The sequence below is a fragment of the Biomphalaria glabrata genome, chromosome 14 (assembly GCF_947242115.1).
Source record: "Biomphalaria glabrata chromosome 14, xgBioGlab47.1, whole genome shotgun sequence".
NCBI lineage: Eukaryota > Metazoa > Mollusca > Gastropoda > Planorbidae > Biomphalaria > Biomphalaria glabrata.
The window spans coordinates 227947-249753 of NC_074724.1; the positions used below are offsets into that span (position 1 = coordinate 227947).

Here is a 21807-nt window from a genome sequence, read left to right on the forward strand (position 1 = left end):
TAAAAATTATTTCTTTAATTAATTATTCTGACAATTACAATAAAACTTAAGTCTGGTTATGAACTGGAGGAAAAAAAATTTTTAAGTCTTGTTCACACCTTCACGTCTGCAGGGAGGTCATTCAGGTCAGTACAGTGTATCACCCGACTTGGGATTTCTTAAGGACATCCGGGCTCCCCATCGCAGTAAGTTTCTAAAAATGGGCGGCGACTGCGAGACGTCAGAGGAGGACCCACTTGTGACCTCTGATGGGTGCACCGAGGGCGAGACAGATTGCCCCTTGGGGAGTTGATCCGCAATGGACTTTTTATGCACTAGACTCAAGGAGTTTGGTTTACTTGCGGCTGAAATGTAGAAGACAGTTCAAGAAGTTACATCTAATATTTTAGTCAGGGGCGAAGCTAGGAAGTTTTCATCGTTTGGGAGCATTCGACCTCTTTGGGGGCCCCTGCTTTTTTGCGTAATATTTACTATTTAATACAAAAACTAATTCGAAATTAAAAAACTCAAGTGGGGTCACGGGGGGGGGGGATTTTTAAAGTCTCCCTTCATCCCCCCACCTTAGTAACGCCACTGATTTTAGTGCAGTGTTTCTCAAACGTTTATCGTTGACGCCTCACTAGACGACGAAAAATTCAGGCCCTTCCAGCGGCATAGCTAGGAACTTGCCATCTTTAGGGGGGGTCCAGAGGCTTGACCTCCTTGGGAACACCCCTGCAATTTGCATAATAATTAATATTTTATGTTACAAACAATCATTTTGTGGCCCCCTCTAGTGGGGGCGTGGGGATTTTTAATTTCCAGGGTCCCTCCCCCAACCTAGCTACGCCTCTGCGCCTTTCTTAGCTAGTGGATGAAAAAAGTTTTTAAAAAGGAAAATGTATTGAAAAAGTATCGGTAAGGGCACACTGTCATCTAATAAGGGGGGTGGGGATCTAGGGGAAGTGTTGAAAATAAGTGTTCCACGAGCTCCATTGGCTTCCCGTGAAAGCGAGAATCGATTACAAGGTCGCCACACTTTGTCATCAGTGTATATAACAATGAGATGCCCTTGTACCTTAGCGAACTGATTACTCCATATGTCCCCCAGAGAGCCCTGCGCTCAATGGACTCAAGGCTTTTAGTGGTGCCACGTTTCTCCCTCAAAAGCTACGGTCTGCGGGCTTTTTCAGTGCACGGACCAAAGACTTGGATTTCACTCCCCATTGATCTCAGACAGACAACATGCTACACCACTTTTAAGAAGAACATAACGGCTTATCTGTTTAAAACTTTTTTTTTAGATTAGTTTGTCTTTTAAGCTGTCGTGTCTGTGTTTGTAATGTTATTACAGCGCCTTGAGCCTACATTTTGTTTGTTAACAGCGCTTTATCAATACAATTATTATTATTATTACTGGTATAATTAACATGTTGGCTACAACGTGAATTAATCTCTGTAAAAAAAATAAGCAAAGTGTCCCGCTAAAGAAAAAGTTTGGGAATCACTGCCTCAGCGAATTAGTAGAGGACTTCCAAGAAGTCTCCAAGAAGTCTCCATGCGTCTGCAAAGCCTTTTTCTCGTAATTAGAACAGCGCATGTCAGACAAGACTAAGTAAAAAGGGGATTGACGGTCCGATATTTCAGTGATTTCTTTTCAACAAGAGCTCACTAGCCAAATAAAGTCAACAAGTCAAGCCAAATTAAGTTGAATAAAGATGGAGTCAACACAGAGCTTAGGCGACAAACTTCAAATGTCGTTATTGCCCAAGTACGTCTGTCATCTTCATCTTCTAGCCAGCTTTATTGCTGCTGAGCTGTGAGCTCTTTTGCAGACTGTGCCAAGGAAAAAAAGTGTGCTGTTTTCTTCAGCTGTTCAGCACTGCCGTAAAGGGTGTTGGTTATGTTGGGCTGTAGTGGAAGTAGGGTCTGCCTAAGGTGGATTAGGGAGGGGCATTCAAGGAGGATATGGTTTACGGTTTCAAAGGGGTGGGCGCAATGTCTGCAAAGGGGTAGTTGTGTGGAGTTTATTTTGTTCAGGTGGTAATTTAATAGTGGTGTGTGTCCTGTTCTTAGTTGGAAGATTGTAGATTGTTCTTTGCGGGGGAGGAAGTTAATACTGTCCAGTTTGTTAGGCGTAGGAGAAGGAAAACTCTGACTCCAAACCTCCATTCTGTGGCGATACTCCCCCGTGTGGGTTATCGTGGCTTGGAAATGACCAAGAGAAATAAATAACCCCACTGCCTTTCCACTTGCCCAAGTAGGTCTGTCATCTTCTTCTTGCCAGCTTTATTGCTGCTGAGCTGTGAGCTCTTTTGCAGACTGTGCCAAGGAAAAAAAGTATGCTGTTTTCTTCAGTTGTTCAGCACTGCCGTACAGGGTGTTGGTACGTCTGTTATTAGACGTCATTTTCTTTTGGAAGAATTTCGACCATTCTGACACATGAACGTCGAAAGCGGAGAGTTTGAGTTTTGAGTTTAGGCACATCGGCACAATTTTAGGCCATGTCTCCCTCCCTTTACATAACAAGGGCTAAAGTCTATACAGTTAAATCATTAAAATCAAGGTCTATTCACAGTTAAAATAGTAAAGGTAGTAAACATTTAATAATTCGGTAAAAATCTTATGCAAATATTATATACTCACAATTCAAAAATCAGATCTTCGTAGACAACCCTACCTCCCGGACAAAGCCCAGTGCCTTCCCAGGGTCAACAATGTCGAATAGTATTTTCAAGGTGTGTGCTCTAAAAAATTTCTCCCTGACATCCTGGTATCTGGGGCAATCAATGAGGATATGCTCCACGGTGAGGCGAGAGTCACAGTACTCACGAAGTTTTGTTTTGTCGTCTTCAAAAAGTTTAGAGTCGACTTTGGTAAAGAACCTCTCGCAAAAGCAGTATACTACATTTTGAAAGGGTCCTTATTCATTAGAAGTTGAAACCGTTTCTTGTTTGACCTTTTTGTAATATAATCCTATGAGATTTGACTTGGTTAATATTAAATCATGGATTTATAAGTACAATAAAATTACAACTTTTGTTCTTCGTCCATTGAGAAAAGTTAATTGACTAGGCTCCTGTTTCCTTTTGTCAGATCGCGCCATCAGTTTGAGAAACGCTGTCTTAATGTAAATGTCACAGACGACTAGAATCAGCTAGGAAAATAACCTCGTTCTGACAGTTTCATTGAAAATTACGTCATTGGTTTGCTAAAAATAGAAGCCTCGTTCTAGATATAACTAGGTCAAGAAGCTTCGCGTTGACCATTAAATAAAGACACTCTGTCTCTCGTCTGCTTCTTTCACTTATCTATCGAATGACACGAATACCACGTGATCAGGCAGCCAGCCTATACATCAGCATTCAGAATTTATCTGTGGCATTTTGTATCTGGGGTATTGTTTTCCTTTTGCAACTTCTTGTGTGACTTAAGAGGCCAATCCTTGATACACAGCTGCGGTCATAGGTTGGGCATATGTAATCACCAGGCACCATTGCATTGTCACCCTTCTTTCTACGACTGTTGTGTATGGCATCTGCAATCCGGGACCGTTCTATTATGCTCGCTCGGAATGTGGGTCTATCCAATTTATCAATGCTGACTAAATAGGTAGCGATAATTGTTATTTTTTTAAACATTACCTTTACCTATCACAGTCTGTTGGACCGTTGGGGTACCATGCAAGATTTGTCGACCGTCTTTTTCCATTCCTCTCTGTCTTTAGCCTTGGAACTTCTTTCAACGGCAGGCCCGTCCATTCTTTTATGTTGTCTTCCCATCGCTTTCTCTCCTTTTCCTGGTAATGTTCCCCTAAGGAAGGTCTTTGCGGACCCCGAAGACCTTGTAATATAGCCATAGATTTTTAGCTGACGTTTTTTTTTACGATAGTTAGCAGGTCATCATGGGGTCCAGTCGCTGCAGTAACCTTGTCTCTAATCTTTTGGTTTGTGATGTGGTCTTTGAACGTGATACCTAGGATCCTTCTGTAGCATCTCATTTCCATTGCTAGGATCCTTCTGTAGCATCTCAATTCCATTGCTAGGATCCTCCTGTAGCATCTCAATTCTATTGCTAGGATCCTTCTGTAGCATCTCAATTCTATTGCTAGGATCCTTCTGTAGCATCTCAATTCTATTGCTAGGATCCTCCTGTAGCATCTCAATTCTATTGCTAGGATCCTCCTGTAGCATCTCAATTCTATTGCTAGGATCCTCCTGTAGCATCTCAATTCCATTGCTAGGATCCTTCTGTAGCATCTCAATTCTATTGCTAGGATCCTTCTGTAGCATCTCAATTCCATTGCTAGGATCCTTCTGTAGCATCTCAATTCTATTGCTAGGATCCTTCTGTAGCATCTCAATTCTATTGCTAGGATCCTTCTGTAGCATCTCAATTCCATTGCTAGGATCCTCCTCTCTAGCTCTGTAGTCAACGTCCAAGACTAGGAAGTATCTTATCTTCTGATATAATACAGACGTTACTTCAAAGAAGAAGATGATTACGTCCTTCGCGTCACGCATTCAGTCATGCATATTAACCAATGACTTAAATTCTGCCAAGTCACTGGTTTTCCTGGCTAGCTCAGGCAACCCATTCCATGCTCTAATAGCACTAGGGAAGTAGGCGTATTTGTACAAATTTGTGGTCATGACCAGGGGCGCATCAGTCTGATTTTGTTGCCGAGGGCTACGCCTCTGTCTCTCCATATTATTTTAAGTTTAGTTTAGATACGTTTAGGTTAGCGAAACAAGAAAACAAAAGATGATAGATGACACCTTCCCACCTGGACTTGAACGGAGGGGTCCGACAATTCTTTACCTCGACTCCTGACAGTGTCGGAGACGTCCGACTTGCTGTGATCTGAAACGTTGTACCGATGAGGGAAGAGCTTGCTGCAGAGTGGGTGCAGAAGTTTGAACAATTCTTTTCTGAACTTCCGTCCGAAGAAACAGTAAACCAAGAAGTCGGTTGCGTACGTTGAATACAACAGGAGGGCCACAGCCCCAAAAGCTGGGAACAACGGAAACATAGAGTTGAGCGGAAAAGCAGTTGTATGTAACTTCAACAAATTAAACACAGAAACTTAGAGTTAAGTTTAAAAGTAGTTGTATGTAAATTCACCAAATTAAACACAGAAACTTAGAGTTGATTGGAAAAGTAGTTGTATGTAAATTCACCAAATTAAACACAGAAACTTAGAGTTGATTGGAAAAGTAGTTGTATGTAACTTCAACGAATTAAACACAGAAACTTAGAGTTGATTGGAAAAGTAGTTGTATGTAAATTCACCAAATTAAACACAGAAACTTAGAGTTAAGTGGAATAGCAGTTGTATGTAACTTCAACAAATTAAACACAGAAACTTAGAGTTGATTGGAAAAGTAGTTGTATGTAAATTCACCAAATTAAACACAGAAACTTAGAGTTGATTGGAAAAGTAGTTGTATGTAAATTCACCAAATTAAACACAGAAACTTAGAGTTAAGTGGAATAGCAGTTGTATGTAACTTCAACAAATTAAACACAGAAACTTAGAGTTGATTGGAAAAGTAGTTGTATGTAAATTCACCAAATTAAACACAGAAACTTAGAGTTGATTGGAAAAGTAGTTGTATGTAACTTCAATAAAATAAACACAGAAACTTAGAGTTGAGTGGAAAAGTAGTTGTATGTAACTTCAACGAATTAAACACAGAAACTTAGAGTTGATTGGAAAAGCAGTTGTATGTGACTTCAACAAATTAAACACAGAAACTTAGAGTTGAGTGGAAAGTAGTTGTATGTAACTTCAACGAATTAAACACAGAAACTTAGAGTTGAGTGGAAAAGTAGTTGTATGTAACTTCAACGAATTAAACACAGAAACTTAGAGTTGATTGGAAAAGCAGTTGTATGTGACTTCAACAAATTAAACACAGAAACTTGAGTTGAGTGGAAAAGTAGTTGTATGTAACTTCAACAAATTAAACACAGAAACTTAGAGTTGAGTGGAAAAGTAGTTGTATGTGACTTCAACAAATTAAACACAGAAACTTAGAGTTAAGTGGAAAAGCAGTTGTATGTGACTTCAACAAATTAAACACAGAAACTTAGAGTTGAGTGGAAAAGTAGTTGTATGTGACTTCAACGAATTAAACACAGAAACTTAGAGTTGAGTGGAAAAGTAGTTGTATGTGACTTCAAAAAATTAAACACAGAAACTTAGAGTTAAGTTTAAAAGTAGTTGTATGTAAATTCACCAAATTAAACACAGAAACTTAGAGTTAAGTTTAAAAGTAGTTGTATGTAAATTCACCAAATTAAACACAGAAACTTAGAGTTGATTGGAAAAGTAGTTGTATGTAAATTCACCAAATTAAACACAGAAACTTAGAGTTGATTGGAAAAGTAGTTGTATGTAAATTCACCAAATTAAACACAGAAACTTAGAGTTAAGTGGAATAGCAGTTGTATGTAACTTCAACAAATTAAACACAAAAACTTAGAGTTGAGTGGAATAGTAGCTGTATGTAACTTCAACAAATTAAACACAGAAACCTAGAGTTGAGTGGAAAAGTAGTTGTATGTAACTTCAACAAATTAAACACAGAAACTTAGAAATGAGTGGAATAGTAGTTTTATCTAACTTCAACAACTTAAACACAGAAACTAATTGATTTACAGGAAGCTTGGCTTGGCTACCTAGAAGGGGGCTCGAGGTTCGACACCCGACTCGGGCAGAGCTGTGTTTACTGAGCGCCTAAAGGCAGCACGGAAAGCCTACTCCTAGATACCCCCTCTCCCCCACCGGTCCACAAATGAGATTGGACCAGAAGCGCTCTGAGAATGCTATAAGCATGAAAGTAGCGCTATATAATAGCTACAATATATACATTAAATATCAGCTTTGTTTTAAACCAATGTATTTGTTTTGCTTGTTTTAACATACACATATTTTTACATTACACCATAATCGCTGTACGTTGATCCAATGGATAGTACTTACTTATATTTGACTTGGCTCTGCCTAGACTAGTTGACATGTTGAAGAATAATCTCATGTTTGGATAGACAATTGTCAGAGGGAAGACGGAGACGATAAACTGGAAGTTCGACAGGAAGACTAGAACAAGCAACTGTTTCCTCACTGGTGAATAAGCAAATAAACAATTGACATTTCAAAAGATTCTATAAAGACTGTATATATCTAAAAAAAGGTAAATAGATTGATGAATAATATAAATTATTTTTATGTGCATTAAATAAGAGATAACTAAATAAGAGATTTTTTGGGGGTTGGCCTTTCTATGTTGTTCTCCGACTAAATGAGTTACTCATACGAAGAGATTCGATGATATGATTGACGATACGAGGAAAGCGCAAACAGGGACAATATCGTATTACTTGGCGACACACCTTCATGGAGGACCTCAGAACAGTGGACACCAGGTGGGAAGAGGCTTCAGACATTGCCTGAGACAGATCTTTGTGGACACAGCTTGCCGCCCAATGCGCCGATCGGCGCGGGGGGATGTACATCTAAGTAAAACTAAGTCCTCAATTGTAGAACGACTTGTAGGGCACTTATTCATGTTGAGTGTAGAGCCCTTTTCTTGAACGACATTCTCGACCAAATTCAATGCAGATAAGGGTGTCATTTACTTTACAGGTAGAGGAACCCGCCATTTTTGGTCAGGCACGCTTTTCTTCCAGAGCTGAGGCCAAGCCTTTTTCACAGTCCATCATAGCTTTCTTTGCCACCATCTCTCTCACATAGTGTGGTCAAGGGCTATGTCTTCAAAGGAGTAAACATTGATGTCTACATAGTGTAGTCAAGGGCAATGTCTCCTAAGTGGTCAACATCGATGTCCACTGCATTGATTACATCCCCATTTTTTCTGTGTGCCCATGCCGAGTTTCCGTAGACTGCATGCGTATATCATCCATCTGGCGGTTGACTGACCAAACCAACGAAGGAAGCTTTCTTAGGATGACGAAGCTGCTGGGCAGCTAATATCTCAATGTTGCTCACTTGCCATTTGAATTTCAGCTTAATAGGGTAATGAAAAGCATTGAAATCGTATATTAAATACAGCCCGTGTGTCCTCCTTTTCCCACAACGGAGGTGTAAAATTAAAATAGGAATTCAATTCAACTTAAAATAGGTCATTGTTTTTTGTTTTAAGCTCTCAAATGTAAAAACCATACGTATCACAGATATAGCCGCTTAAAAATTCTTTTCTAAATATCGCAGTTGTAATTGTGTAAAACAAATTTAGAAATATCACATAAGTAGCCGTGTAGAGCAAATTTAGAAATATCACAGCTGTAGATGTGTAAAATACATTGTGTGTATCACAGCTGTTGCTGTGTGAATGCATTTATAAATTTGATAATGTATTATGAATATATCTATAAATATCCCAGCTGTAGCTGTAAGGTTTAACTCTTTCTCTCCTGATTAACGATGCCAGTGTTGATTTGACCCCTGTTAAACTAAACTGATCTGGGATTTATAAACTTTAATTTATGTTGTGTAAAGAGAGCATGCATTCTCCCATAATTCAATACCAAATATAACATTTTCTGATAACATACAAAAAAGATAATGAAGTTTAATCATATCAGGACATAGTGAAATGCAAATGAGCAAAATGAATATTACTATCGAAACGACGAAAATAATTACGGACCGAAAGAGTTAAAAAAAGCACTTTACGTACATTTACTGGTAGCTTCAGTTTCCATCAGACCCGACTCCTGGACCCTGTGGATGTGCAGGATCCAGATATTCAAGCAAATCAACAGGGCAGCGGGAATAAGAGTCTGCACGCATAGTTGCAAGTGAACCAGGAGCGACTCTCCGGGGAGGTAGCACTCTACTGGGTTCCTAGAAAGACAGAGCTCAAGCATTTCATTTATAACTGAACAAGAGAAATAATATTCTTAAAAGGAAAAACTAAATATTGAATTATAAAAGGGAAGAGTATCTATCAAATAAAGTGGGGTTATCTTTCTTTCCTAAACATATATAGGCTAACGTAACGCTGAATTGAAAGGAGGTATAAGTAGGCTACATAGTCTCTGTCACAAGTCAGAGCTAAATATATAGTTTTGAAATATATTAAACAATATTCTTTCGAGAGTCTGGCATTAATGTGAGTTATAGGTTGGAATAAAATGTATAGCGATTGTGCTAGCTAGAATCAGTGGTTCTTTTTTTTGTCTCGTAGACCCCTTGAAAGTCTTCGTAGACCCCTGGGGTTCTATATAGACCACTTTGGGAATCATTGAATTAGATTTATGTTTCAAGATAGAAAGATTTGAACAGTTATGACGAATTCATACCACAAGTTAATGAAACAAATTAAAGTTCCCGATCAGACTTTTTAATCCATGGGGCTAACAATGTAAAGGTTAACCGCTCTGTGGCTCACGGTTAACTCTCGGGGAAGGTAATGGTGGTTGGTCGTTGTGCTGGCCACATGACACCCTCGTTAACCATTGTCCTTAGAAACAGAGGACCTTTACTTCCATTTTATATAAAAAAACAACAACTAAAAAAAACAAATAGGCTGCAACATTTGAGTGCATAGATTAGTATTCCTGACGGATTCTTGTTGCTATGACAACTTACTAATGAGTGCATAGATTAGTTCTCCTGACGGATGCTTGTTGCTATGACAACTTACTAATGAGTGCATAGATTAGTACTCCTGACGGATGCTTGTTGCTATGACAACTTACTAATGAGTGCATAGATTAGTACTCCTGACGGATGCTTGTTGCTATGACAACTTACTAATGAGTGCATAGATTAGTACTCCTGACGGATGCTTGTTGCTATGACAACTTACTAATGAGTGCATAGATTCGTACTCCTGACGGATGCTTGTTGCTATGACAACTTACTAATGAGTGCATAGATTACTACTCCTGACGGATGCTTGTTGCCTTGGCAACTTACTAATGAGTGTATATATTAGTACTCCTGACGGATGCTTGTTGCTATGGTAACTTACTAATGAGTGTATAGATTAGTACTCCTGACAGATGCTTATTGCTATGACAACTTACTAATGAGTGTATACATTAGTACTCCACATTAGTACTCCTGACGGATGCTTGCTGCCATGGCAACTTACTAATGAGTGTATAGATTAGTACTCCTGACAGATGCTTGTTGCTATGGCAACTTACTAATCAGTGTATAGTACTCCTGACGGATGCTTGTTGCTATGGCAACTTACTAATGAGTGTATAGATTAGTACTCCTGAAGGATGCTTGTTGCTATGGCAACTTACTAATGAGTGTATAGATTAGTACTCCTGACAGATGCTTGTTGCTATGGCAACTTACTAATGAGTGCATAGATTCGTACTCCTGACGGATGCTTGTTGCCATGACAACTTACTAATGAGAGCATAGATTAGTACTCCTGACGGATGCTTGTTGCTATGGCAACTTACTAATGAGTGCATAGATTAGTACTCCTGACGGATGCTTGTTGCTATGACAACTTACTAATGAGTGCATAGATTAGTTCTCCTGACGGATGCTTGTTGCTATGGCAACTTACTAATGAGTGCATAGATTCGTACTCCTGACGGATGCTTGTTGCCATGGCAACTTACTTAATGAGAGTAGTAAACAATGTTACCCGTTCTCGTCTTTGAACCGGATCCAGAATCCAACGGCTGGTACTTCGAACAAGACCATTATGAGGGAGAGAGAGAAAATGGTTGAAAACGGGGAGGAATACAGATGTGTATATTTCTTTCCTCTGCAGAAAATCAAAACAAAAAAATAAATAATAAAAACAACATAATCAATACTTGAAAAAAAACACAAAAATTTATAATAATAATAAAATTTATAGAGCGCTGTTATAAAACAAAATATAGGATTAAGGTTCTGAAATAACATTACAAACATAATCACGACAGCTGCAATGACAAACTAATTCAAAAATGATATAAACATATAGATCTCAATGTTCTTCTTGATTGTGGTGAAGCATGTTGTCTGAGATCAATGGGGAGTGAGTTCCAAACCTTTGAGCTTTTGAGGGAGAAACATGGCACCACTTGAAGCGTTGAGTCCATTGAGCGCAGGGCTCTCTGGGGGACATATGGAGTGACCAGTTCGCTAAGGTACAAGGGCATTTCTTAATTGTAGATACACTGATGACAAAGTTTGGTCATCTTGTACATTAAGCGTAGTTGTATCAATTAGTCATGAAATTACAATTGTAGTAGATCTAGACTAGCAATAATAAATCTGTGCAATTAGAAATACTTTTACCAAATGATTATTTTTAGCAATCCTATGACTAGTTTGGGGGCGCGGTGGCTGAGTGGTTAAGCGCTTGGCTTCCGAACCTGGGGTCCTGGGTTCGAATCTCGGTGAAGATTGATTTTGAATTCAGGGATTTTTAGAACGCCCCCTGAGTCAACCCAACTCTAATGGGTACCTGACTTTAGTTGGGGAAAGTAAAGGCGGTTGGTCGTTGTGCTGGCCACATAACACCCTGCTCGTTAACCGTTGGTCAAATAAACAGATGATCTTAACATCATCTGCCCCATAGATCACAAGATCTGGAAGGGGGACTTTACTTATGACTAGTTTGGATCGGTTAGTAAATGAATGGGGGGGGGGGGGAGAAGGAATCTGAACCCGAAACCGAAAATTCTCGGCTTGTATGGTGACGTGTATGCACTACGCAAGACAGCAGGGTTTCTGTCCAGGGCTTTTGCAAGAGAGGATTTAAGCCTCTCAAGCCCTCACTCAAATGGAGTTTGATGATGATGATGATGATGATGATGATGATGAGGATGAACCCGAATCAGCCAAGTGTTTAACTTCAGTGAGACGATTGCTTTGTTTCTTCGTAACATTCTCTTTGTATTTTTGTAAATAAATATTTGAACCAACAAAATTAACAAAAAAAAAATACCCTTAAAAAAAGCGTATGTTGAGTGAAGAAAAAAGAGTTAAGTCGCTGCCATATCTCTCAATATCGCAATGTTTATCCCCCTTTTTCTATAGAAACTAAATTAATTAATTACTCCTTATTAATTAATTAAGTAGCTAATTTTTTTTTATTCATATTGTGTTGTCAACGACAACTACATCAATCCTGTTTGCCAAATTTCAACTTGATTTGAGACAGAAATACAGAATGAGTATATAAAAGCTTTTGTAAAAATGAATAAATAAATAGAAATAAATTTAAAAAAAAAAGACTGCATTATCTATTTAACAAACGCAGGATAAGGCACATTATAGTTTTGACAAACACAGGACAGAGACATGCCATTATTTGAATAGTTAACCTGTCAATAAGAAAAAACAATCTTGCCCCTGTGATGACCACTAGATGCCAGTCTGAGATAGCCACAAGGGTCGTGGAGATATAGCGGTAGAATCTGAAAGAAAACGAGAGTCTTACAAGGCATGCACACGGCATTGGTACATCTGGACATTAATGTAGCTTAAGGCATAACATAACTACCACACATCTGCCACAAAAATACCACACAACTTCCACACAAGCACCACACATCTATCACACATCTACCACAGATCTACCACACATCTACCAAAAAAGTACCTCACATCTACCACACAAGTACCACAAGAGTACCACACATCTACCACATAACTACCACTTAACTACCACACATCTACCACACATCTACCACACCACTACCAAACATCTATCCCACAACTACCAAACATCTGCCACAAAAGTAACACTAATCTACTACACAACTACATTACAACTACCACACATTTATACCACACACCTACCCAGGGGCGTAACTAGGGATTTGGGGGCCCGGGGGGATTGACCTCTTTGGGGGCCCCTTGCATTTTGACATTGGACATATGACATGGGATAATGTACGCAAAAATATATAAGCCCCAAATCAAATCAGGGGCGTAACTAGGGATTTGGGGGCCCGGGGGGATTGACCTCTTTGGGGGCCCCTTGCATTTTGACATTGGACATATGACATGGGATAATGTACGCAAAAATATATAAGCCCCAAATCAAATTGGTTCAGTATATCAGTAAACTTAACAAAAAGTAATCAAGACTCTTTTAATGAATAATACCTTTGTTTATTAGTTAAATAATGCACAAGTGACAAATCTAAATTGATATCGCTTCACGTCGTGAATTCTGTGCAGCAAAGACACCTATAACATCAACTACATCGATCATGGGCGTAGCCAGGATTTTTTTTCGGGTGGGGGGGGGGGTTGGGGGGATTCCTCCCCGCCCCCCCCCACCCCCGGCAGAAAAAAAATATATATGTGTGTGTGTTTGTGTGTACATAATTAATCTTTATTACATTCTGACCCTTTCGGAAGACGTTTATTGTTTATTGTAGACTCCCCGCCCTTGCTAGCAAGGGGAACTGGGGGAGCTCGCAGCGCTTCCCCAGCGCGGGGCGAAGCCCCACCGCCGAGCACTATTTCTGGTATTGAAAGCCAACAAAATGCATATTCTGAGGTATCTACAGTGCATTATCTTGCTAATTTCTTTAGCAGCTTCCCGTATATGCAGTCCAGACTTTTGTAGTTTCTTCTGAACTATAGTAATTGGGCGCAAGAGCTTTGACCAGAATTCAAGATAGGCAAAAAAATCTTAATTTTCCACTGCATGAAGAAGATTCTGTGCTAATATTATATGGTATTATGTCATTGTTGGTTGTTTATGTTTTCTACGCAAGCAAAAGGATTCAGAGCATACAAAAGTGGGAAAGATCCATATCTCGTTATGCTCGAGTATAGAAATACTCCGATAAGCGGACTGCCGTATTCACCATCACAACTGCTGACGAGTAGAAGACTCAGGGAATCATTCCAACTGATCACAAACTATTGAAACCATCGGTAGCTGAAAATGCAGAGACATTACTCAACAAACGACAGATGAAAAGCAAAAGTGAAATACAATGCAAAAGCAAGACTACCTAAAGATTATTCTGTCGGAGAGTTCGTCTAGGTCAAACATGTCAGAAAGCAGTTGTCATAAAAAAACATTCAGCACCCAGATCTTACATCATAAAGACAAACGGAAAAACATACAGAAGAAATCAACGCTTTTTTAATAAGAGTTTCGATGAAGACATCTCTGAGTACTATTATACCGATGGAGACAATGAACTGCAAACTGTTAAAACAAACGAAACTGACAGTTATAGACCAACGTCTAGAGAACTTGTTGTGCCAGTCAAGACAACCAGAAGTGGACGAATTGTTAAAGTTCCTAGTAGACAGGGCCGGCCTTAGGCCTCTGCAGCCTATGCGGTCGTAGTGGGCCCGCGCTTTCATAGGACCCGCACTAATTCTAAGTGTACATTATTAAATTAAACCATTATAACGTATATAAAATAACAGGGTTTTCGCGACCTCCTGATTTTTCAGGCCGTCCAAGAAATCTCACGAAAAGGCGAAATATACGATAAAGTCCTGAATTTTTTATTTATTTATTCAAATCTCCTGAACAATAGACGAAATTGACATTTTGGGGTGCCTATAAATAAAAAGTGGCATTGCGAGATTTTATTTGATAAAAATTTATTGCAAAGACGAAAGTAGGCCTATTTTCTAATTAAACAAAAATAATATTGACATCCGTTTCGCATAGGGCCCCGCAAATGCTAGGGCCGGCCTTGCTAGTAGATATCACTCTTAAGAACTTTAAATAGAAGGGTGTGATAATAACTTCAAAAGGAAGGATGTGCTAATATTATATGATATTACGTTATTGTTGGTAGTTTATGTTTTGTGCGAAAGCAAAAGGATTAGATGGAAATAAAAAGAGAGTTTCCATTGGATTGAGGAAAGATGAATAGAGGGGTAATAACTCGAGTATGAAGATAAATTCTGAAATTATAGACGCCAAACCCGAATAATGGACTATTCTAGCATTATTAAGAATAACTTTTGGATCTGTTATACTCGATTCTGTAAATTTTGCTTAAAGGTTGATTAGTGTAGCCATAAAATACTCGCCATTTAGATCTATTATTAGTTAAGGTAACAAGATACCTGGAATTCGCTGTATAGCATGCAGTTTTATTCCTGGCAACAAAGTTTAAAATGTAAAACTAACTTTAAAAAAAACTTTGATTTCTGTGGGAAAAAATATTTTTAAAATGTCAACAAAGTCAACGTACTAATAGACCTAAATCTAGGTTTAGTCCTTGTGATAAATTTAATCCATAAATGTTGAAAAAAAAAAGACACCCGTTGACACTATTTGTCAATCAAATATATTAAATTTATGTATTTACAAATAAATTTCGGACACCCATTTGGGGGCCCCCCCTAGGTGGGGGCCCGGGGGGATTTTAAAATTCTCCCCCCCCTCCCCCCCCCCTTAGTTACGCCACTGCACCTACCATACATCTATACCACACAACTACCACAAATCTACCGCAGAGTGACAGAACTAAAACACATCTGCCACACATTTATACTACACATCTACAACACATTTATACCACACAACTACCACACATCTATACCACACAACTATCACACATGTATACCACACAACTACCACACATCTATACCACACAACTATCACACATCTATACCACACAACTACCACACATCTGTACCACAAAACTACCACAGAGTGACAGAACTACCACACATCTACCACACAACTACCACACATCTACCGCACAACTTATCACACCTCTATTACTCATCCATTTCGTGCAATGTGATAATTCTAGTTTATGATACATCCACACTAAGGTAACAAAATGGCTAACTGGTCCCGTGGTATGCGCTCTTCTACACTGTCTTTGGGTGGTCTCGACGGCTACGGGTTCAAACCCTGCCCACATCCTTTCCCATCGTCCTGCAGGAGGTTTAATTCCAAACTACAGACCAATATCTGAACAGAGACAAACTTAAGGCCAGTGACGCCCAAAACAACGGCCCACGGGTCATATCTGACCTTGACCCGGTACTATTTATTATTATTATTATTATTATTATATTAGAAACGAACGAGTATTCATTTTCTGGCACTGCCAGGGTCGAGTTTTGTTCAAAAGAAACAAAATTCACTGTAGTCCCTTTATTGAGGAATTTTCTGGTGATGTGGCAGGTCTGCAGCAGTACCGCCCTCTGACAGGCAACGAGGATGTTCCTAGGAATGTTATCTGCCTTGAAGGTATCTGTGAACTCAGTTGTCATTATCCACTCGGTTGATGTAACAATGGGGTATACTGTTAGTATTATTTATTATTTGTAGTAACTCCAGTGGCGGACCGAAAGGGTTAATGTGTGTGCGGCCTACTGACACACACGACTCAGGCCAATCACACAGGTCAAGGGCTGTTGAATAAGGGGACAGTACTGCTAGTGCACGCAAGTATGACCTGTGCTGTGGTCAAGATCGCCTTTACGGGGGAGAGACTCACTGTGTAAAGAAAGGACAGTAGAGTCCAGGACAGCAAGCAGTAAGGACTGTGTGCTACGAAGTGAGTCCTCGAAAATGTAGCTGTACGAGCTAGAGAGACTTGTAGTGATTAGTTAGGCAGTTCTGTTGTGTAGCAAAGCATTTGAAGTTAGTGTAGCCGATTGTGTTTATTGGCTGTTGTTGATGTCATTGTAAATAAACCGCCACCTTGTTACTTTAGACTCTTGTTGTCAATTTTATGTTTTAGATGTGCTGTGTTGTTGGGCAGTGTTTACAGAAGGCCTGATTGAGAATATCGTAACAATATTAATTGAAAAAAGCGAAATATAAATGAACGGTTGAATGAGCCGAAACCGGAAGAGAACTCGTATTGATTAGATGTGGCCAGGTAACAGAAGAAACTTACGCGCAAAAGTTCTTGTTGGCAATGTTGACTTCCTTTCCCGTGATGCCCTTGTTGATGTAGCGTGGCAGGTTGACTGAAAGCGTCAGCAAGTTGAAGGAACACATGCTGATCAGGTAATAGGAAAAGACATTGTCCTTCATCGACCGGCTTCTTAGCACCATGATGGTTAGGATATTCCCTGGGGTGGAGAAGTGAGCAAGAGAGAAATATGTATTATCGACCGGCTTCTTAGCACCATGATGGTTAGGGTATTCCCTGGGGGTGGAGAAGTGAGCAAGAGAGAAATATTTATCATCGACCGGCTTCTTAGCACCATGATGGTTAGGATATTCCCTGGGGGTGGAGAAGTGAGCAAGAGAGAAATATGTATCATGGACCGGCTTCTTAGCACCATGATGGTTAGGATATTCCCTGGGGGTGGAGAAGTGAGCAAGAGAGAAATATGTATCATCGATCGGCTTCTTAGCACCATGATGGTTAGGATATTCCTTGGGGGTGGAGAAGTGAGCAAGAGAGAAATATGTATCTACGACAGGCTTCTTAGCACCATGATGGTTAGGATATTCCCTGTGGGTGGAGAAGTGAGCAAGAGAGAAATATGTATCATCGACCGGCTTCTTAGCACCATGATGGTTAGGATATTCCCTGGGGGTGGAGAAGTGAGCAAGAGAGAATTATGTAAAGTGCAGCCAAAAGATTGTCTAGATAAAAATATTGCGGATACTAGAAAGAAACTTTGTTTACTGAAGATTTTTACCTTTACCTAAACCTTAGTCTCTTGGACCGTTGGGGCACCATGCAAGATATGTCGACCGCCTTTCTCCATCCCTCTCTGTCTTTTGCCTTAGTTAGAACCTCTATTAATGGCAGGCCTGTCCACTCTTTTATGATGTCTTCTGAAGACACTTTTTTTTTTAAATCTTGGGGACATATTTTTTATACAAATTTCGAACACCGCGAAAAATTGTTTTCTTTAACGTTTCCAGTGTTTCCTCAAAATGGAAGAAGATTATTACATTGTAGCGCAAACCTCCCGCGGGACAGCGGCGGACGGCAGGCAGGTTTCGAATCCAGGACTATCGTCAAAGCGCTTACGACAAGGCAGCCAATAACTCTTAACTCAGCTATTACGCCCTCATAAGTATACAGGAAGGCAGCTTGCAGCAGACGGCCTCTGAAAGAGTCATCTTATCGTATCTTATAAGCTGGAGAGCTCTCACGAAAGTCGTGGGTCACACATGAGAGGAACAACTAAAAACTTGAAGTCAGGTGCCGACGACGAAACAAAACTTAAATAGACAACGGCTTTTTCTGCATCAGATCTAGCAAAATAGGCCGGTTGCAGTTAGGTGGTTACGTGATATAGGACAATCATCCAAGACAATGTCTTGTTATTATTTCAAACTTTTAATATATATATATATTTACAAAGCTTATTTCAACTCAATCTGTCAGTCTGGCCAAAAGTTTCTGCATGGTATGTCTCCGACACACAATCTCGGATCAAGCTGAAATTTCGCACAATTATTTCATGTCAGAAGTGAAAGTTGTGTCACGTCAGAAGTGACAACACAAGAATCAATAAAAAAAAATTACCCAACTTTTAAATTAACTATTGGTAAAAAATTACTTTGTTTGGTATCTCAAACAACTGAAAATATAGTACTTCAATGAAACTGAATTAGTCCCCTTTCCAAGGGAAAGAAATAGTACTTGACTAAAGTGGTGGTATAAGCTGAATTAGTTCCCCCTAAAGATTTTCGTCAGAGGCGTAGTACAAATTTAATTACATGACTGATCCAAAATAATTCATACACTTAACTCTTTCTCTCCTAACTGACGATACCATCGTTGATTCCACCAGAATGTGGTAAATAATTACGGAGAGAAAGAGTTAATATAAGCTTTGTTTAAAAAAAAAGTATTTTTTTTTTAATTTTGCTTTTTTTGCACCTAGTATTGTAAATGCTGGATAAAAAATGAAATGGTAAATTTTTGAGGTATGCAAATTAATTAATTAATTAATTAAGACGGAAAATTTACTACCTGGTATTCCAAAGGCTAAGAGAAAGAATGGGATGGTCAGGAATATAATCCTCAAGTCCTGTTTCAGTTTGTCCAGCTGCTGCAGTTCGTCTTCGGTCAAGGACGTGACGTTGTGTTCGTCCGGGGTTATCAACAGAACGAACATTGAATCCATGATCTGGCGATGGAAAGTAGTCTTGCTTAGAAGTGTTCGTTTTAATAGCTGGTTTTTTTTTTACGTTAGTGTCACGTTAGAAGTGAAAGTTGTGTCACGCTAGGAGCGAAAGTTGTGTCACGTTAGACGTGAAAGCTGTGTCACGTTAGACGTGACAGTTGTGCCACACTAGACGTGAAATTGTGTCACGTTAGATATGAAAATTGTGTCACGTTTAATGTGAAAGTTGTGTCACGTAAGAAGCGACAGTTGTGTCGATTCAGACGTGAAAGTTGTGTCACATCAGGTGTGAAAGTTGTATCACGCTAGACGTGAAAGTTGTGTCACGTTAGACGTGAAAGTTGTGCCACGCTAGACGTGAAATTGTGTCACGTTAGATATGAAAGTTGTGTCACGTTAAATGTGAAAGTTGTGTCACGTCAGAAGCGACAGTTGTGTCGATTCAGACGTGAAAGTTGTGTCACGTCAGATGTGAAAGTTGTGTCACGTCAGAAGAGAAAGTTGTGTCACGTTAGAAGTAAAAGCTGTTTCACGTTAGAAGTGAAAGCTGTGCCACGTTAAAAGTGAAAGTTGTGTCACGTTAGAAGTGACATTTGTGTCACGTTATGAGAATTAAAGTCACGTCAGAAGTGAAAGCTGTGTCTCACCAGAAATGAAAGTTGTGTTACGCTAGGAGAGGTAGTGTCACGTCAGAAGTGAAATTTGTGTCCCGCCAGAAGTAGAAGTTGTGTCACGTCAGAAGTGAAAGTTGTGTCACGTTAGAAAAGGTAGTGTCACGTTAGAAAAGAAAGTTGTGTCAGGCCAGAAGTGAAGGTTATGTCACATTAGGAGTGAAAGTTGTGTCACGTTAGAAGTGAAAGTTGTTTTGCGCCAGAAGAGGTAGTGTCACGCTAGAAGTGAAAGTTGTTTCACGTTAGAAGTGAAAGTTGTGCCACGTTAGGAGTGAAAGTTGTATCACTTTATAAATGAAAGCTTTGTCACGTTAGGAGTGAAAATTGTGTCACGTTAGAAGTGATAATTGTGCCATAAGATATTATGATAAAGTCATTGTAACTGACAACTCGCGTCCGGCTCAAGAAAAACTGGTCTCCCCTTCCCCCCGGTTACGTGGGTGTAATAAAACGGCACCTAAAAAACAGCGAAACTTGATACTGACCATTGGGAAGATACAGCCCTAGACCGCACTAGTTGGAGAGAGAGACGGTGACCTAGAAAGCTATGGACAGCGAGAAAACATGGGCCTCAACTCTGGAAGAAAAGCGTGACACACGAAAAATGTCCGGCTCCTCTACCACCCAAGCGAAAGCCACTTTGACCTGCAATATATGTGGATGGGAGTGTCTCTCCAAAAATAGGGCTCCGCAGCCACATGAAAAAGTGTTCGAGATGAACCATAGTCGTTCTACAGTCTAGAATTGTTTAGATATCTTCTACCGGATCGAGGCGGGTTGGCTGAGGGGTAAAACGCTTGGTTTCCGAACCTGGGGTCCCGAGTTCGAATCCAGCTGAAGACTGGGATTTCTAATGTCAGGATCTTTGAATGCCTCTAATGAGTACTTGACATTAGTAAGGACTGTAGATGCCCTATAGACCACATGGCATATCTGTTATATCTGAGAAGGGAACTTCTATCCTCTCCAGGCTTGTGACCTACTTACAATATGACCGAGATGAATATTAACTCCCGACTGACTATTGCTGTTGGGAATGCCTAGTGCTATTAGAGCATGAAATGGGTTGCCTGAATCAGACAGGAAAACCATTGACTTGGCAGAATTTAAGTCATGGATTAACATATATGAATAAACTAACCTATGAACACGCGCAGGACGTAATCATCTTCTTTTCTGAAGTAACGTCTGTATTTTATAATATAACATTTTATGATATCATATTTCTTGTGCATGGCGTCATTATACAATAATGACTATTAGACTAGTCCAACTTACTGATCAAGAGATTGTTGTATTAATCATGTCAATAGTTCGTCTACGAATTATCAGAAACATTTTTTTCTGTGTGTAATTTCCCAAGACGTCATAAAAAAAGTTTTATTTTAAAATCTCATTGTTACTTGCAGGAAGTCTGTGAATTATTTACAGAAAAAAATTATGAAAAAATCAAAAAGTTGTATCACTGCGTCACTTCCTTCTTTAAAAACAACAACAATAATAAATACAATAAAACGAATGAAATAAACTATAATTGTAAATTATATTTGTTGATCTATTTCGTGGCTTTGAGAGTAAATGCTACAGGGAAATGATGAGTATCAGAAACCAGGCAACTCAAAAGTAAAGTAGCAATTATACATAAAACACTGAACCATAATCTTCAAATACACAAAATCTAATAAAATACTCTGAAAGACACAAAAATAAAGGCACATTCCTCGTCCCATATGCTAAGACAAATTTGTACAAATAATCCTTCTTCCCTATTGCTATTAGAGCATGGAATGGGTTGCCTGGGCTAGCCAGGAAAACCAGTGACTTGGCAGAATTTAAGTCATTGGTTAATATGCATGACTAAATGCATGACGCGTAGGACGTAATCATCTTCTTTTTTGAAGTAACGTCTGTATATTATAAGATAAGATAAAGAAAACAAATGAGTTTTTACTGTTACAACACTCGGGCTGGCGAAATATACCAAAATTGCACCTCAATACTCTGAAAAAGACGAACGATTCGCTGGTCTGGTCATATTGTAAGACATGACTTTCTATTAAAAGTCATTTTACATACTAATCCTATGCCGAACTGGGAGTCGAACACTTTGTG

At 39.3% G+C, this 21807-nt stretch overlaps 1 protein-coding gene across 2 annotated transcripts; it reads right to left on the reverse strand.

The window, feature by feature from the left end:
- On the reverse strand, positions 1–21138 carry LOC106062497 (uncharacterized). 2 transcript variants are annotated; one of them, XM_056011679.1, is made up of 9 exons: positions 20974–21138; positions 18871–19027; positions 16825–17002; positions 12298–12390; positions 10623–10745; positions 8685–8851; positions 6968–7108; positions 4801–4992; positions 1–344 (listed from the first exon to the last, which is right to left on the reverse strand). In XM_056011679.1, exons 2-9 carry the CDS (start codon positions 19022–19024, stop codon positions 127–129), a joined length of 1266 nt encoding a protein of 421 aa, XP_055867654.1. In that variant the 5' UTR covers positions 19025–19027; positions 20974–21138; the 3' UTR covers positions 1–126. The 2 variants fall into 2 exon arrangements, with proteins under 2 accessions (XP_055867654.1, XP_055867655.1); XM_056011680.1 differs by having other exon boundaries at positions 79–344; positions 4766–4992.
- Between the last annotated feature and the right edge of the window lie 669 nt (positions 21139–21807).

Coding starts and splice junctions, on each gene's coding strand:
- LOC106062497 (XM_056011679.1), bottom strand. CDS start 19,024: ATGGATTCAATGTTCGTTCTGTTGATAACCCCGGACGAACACAACGTC. Junction 7,109..8,684: donor AACTGAAGCTACCAGTAAAT/GTACGTAAAGTG, acceptor CTTATTCACCAG/TGAGGAAACAGTTGCTTGTT. Junction 4,993..6,967: donor CAGAGCCAAGTCAAATATAA/GTAAGTACTATC, acceptor CGTTGTTCCCAG/CTTTTGGGGCTGTGGCCCTC.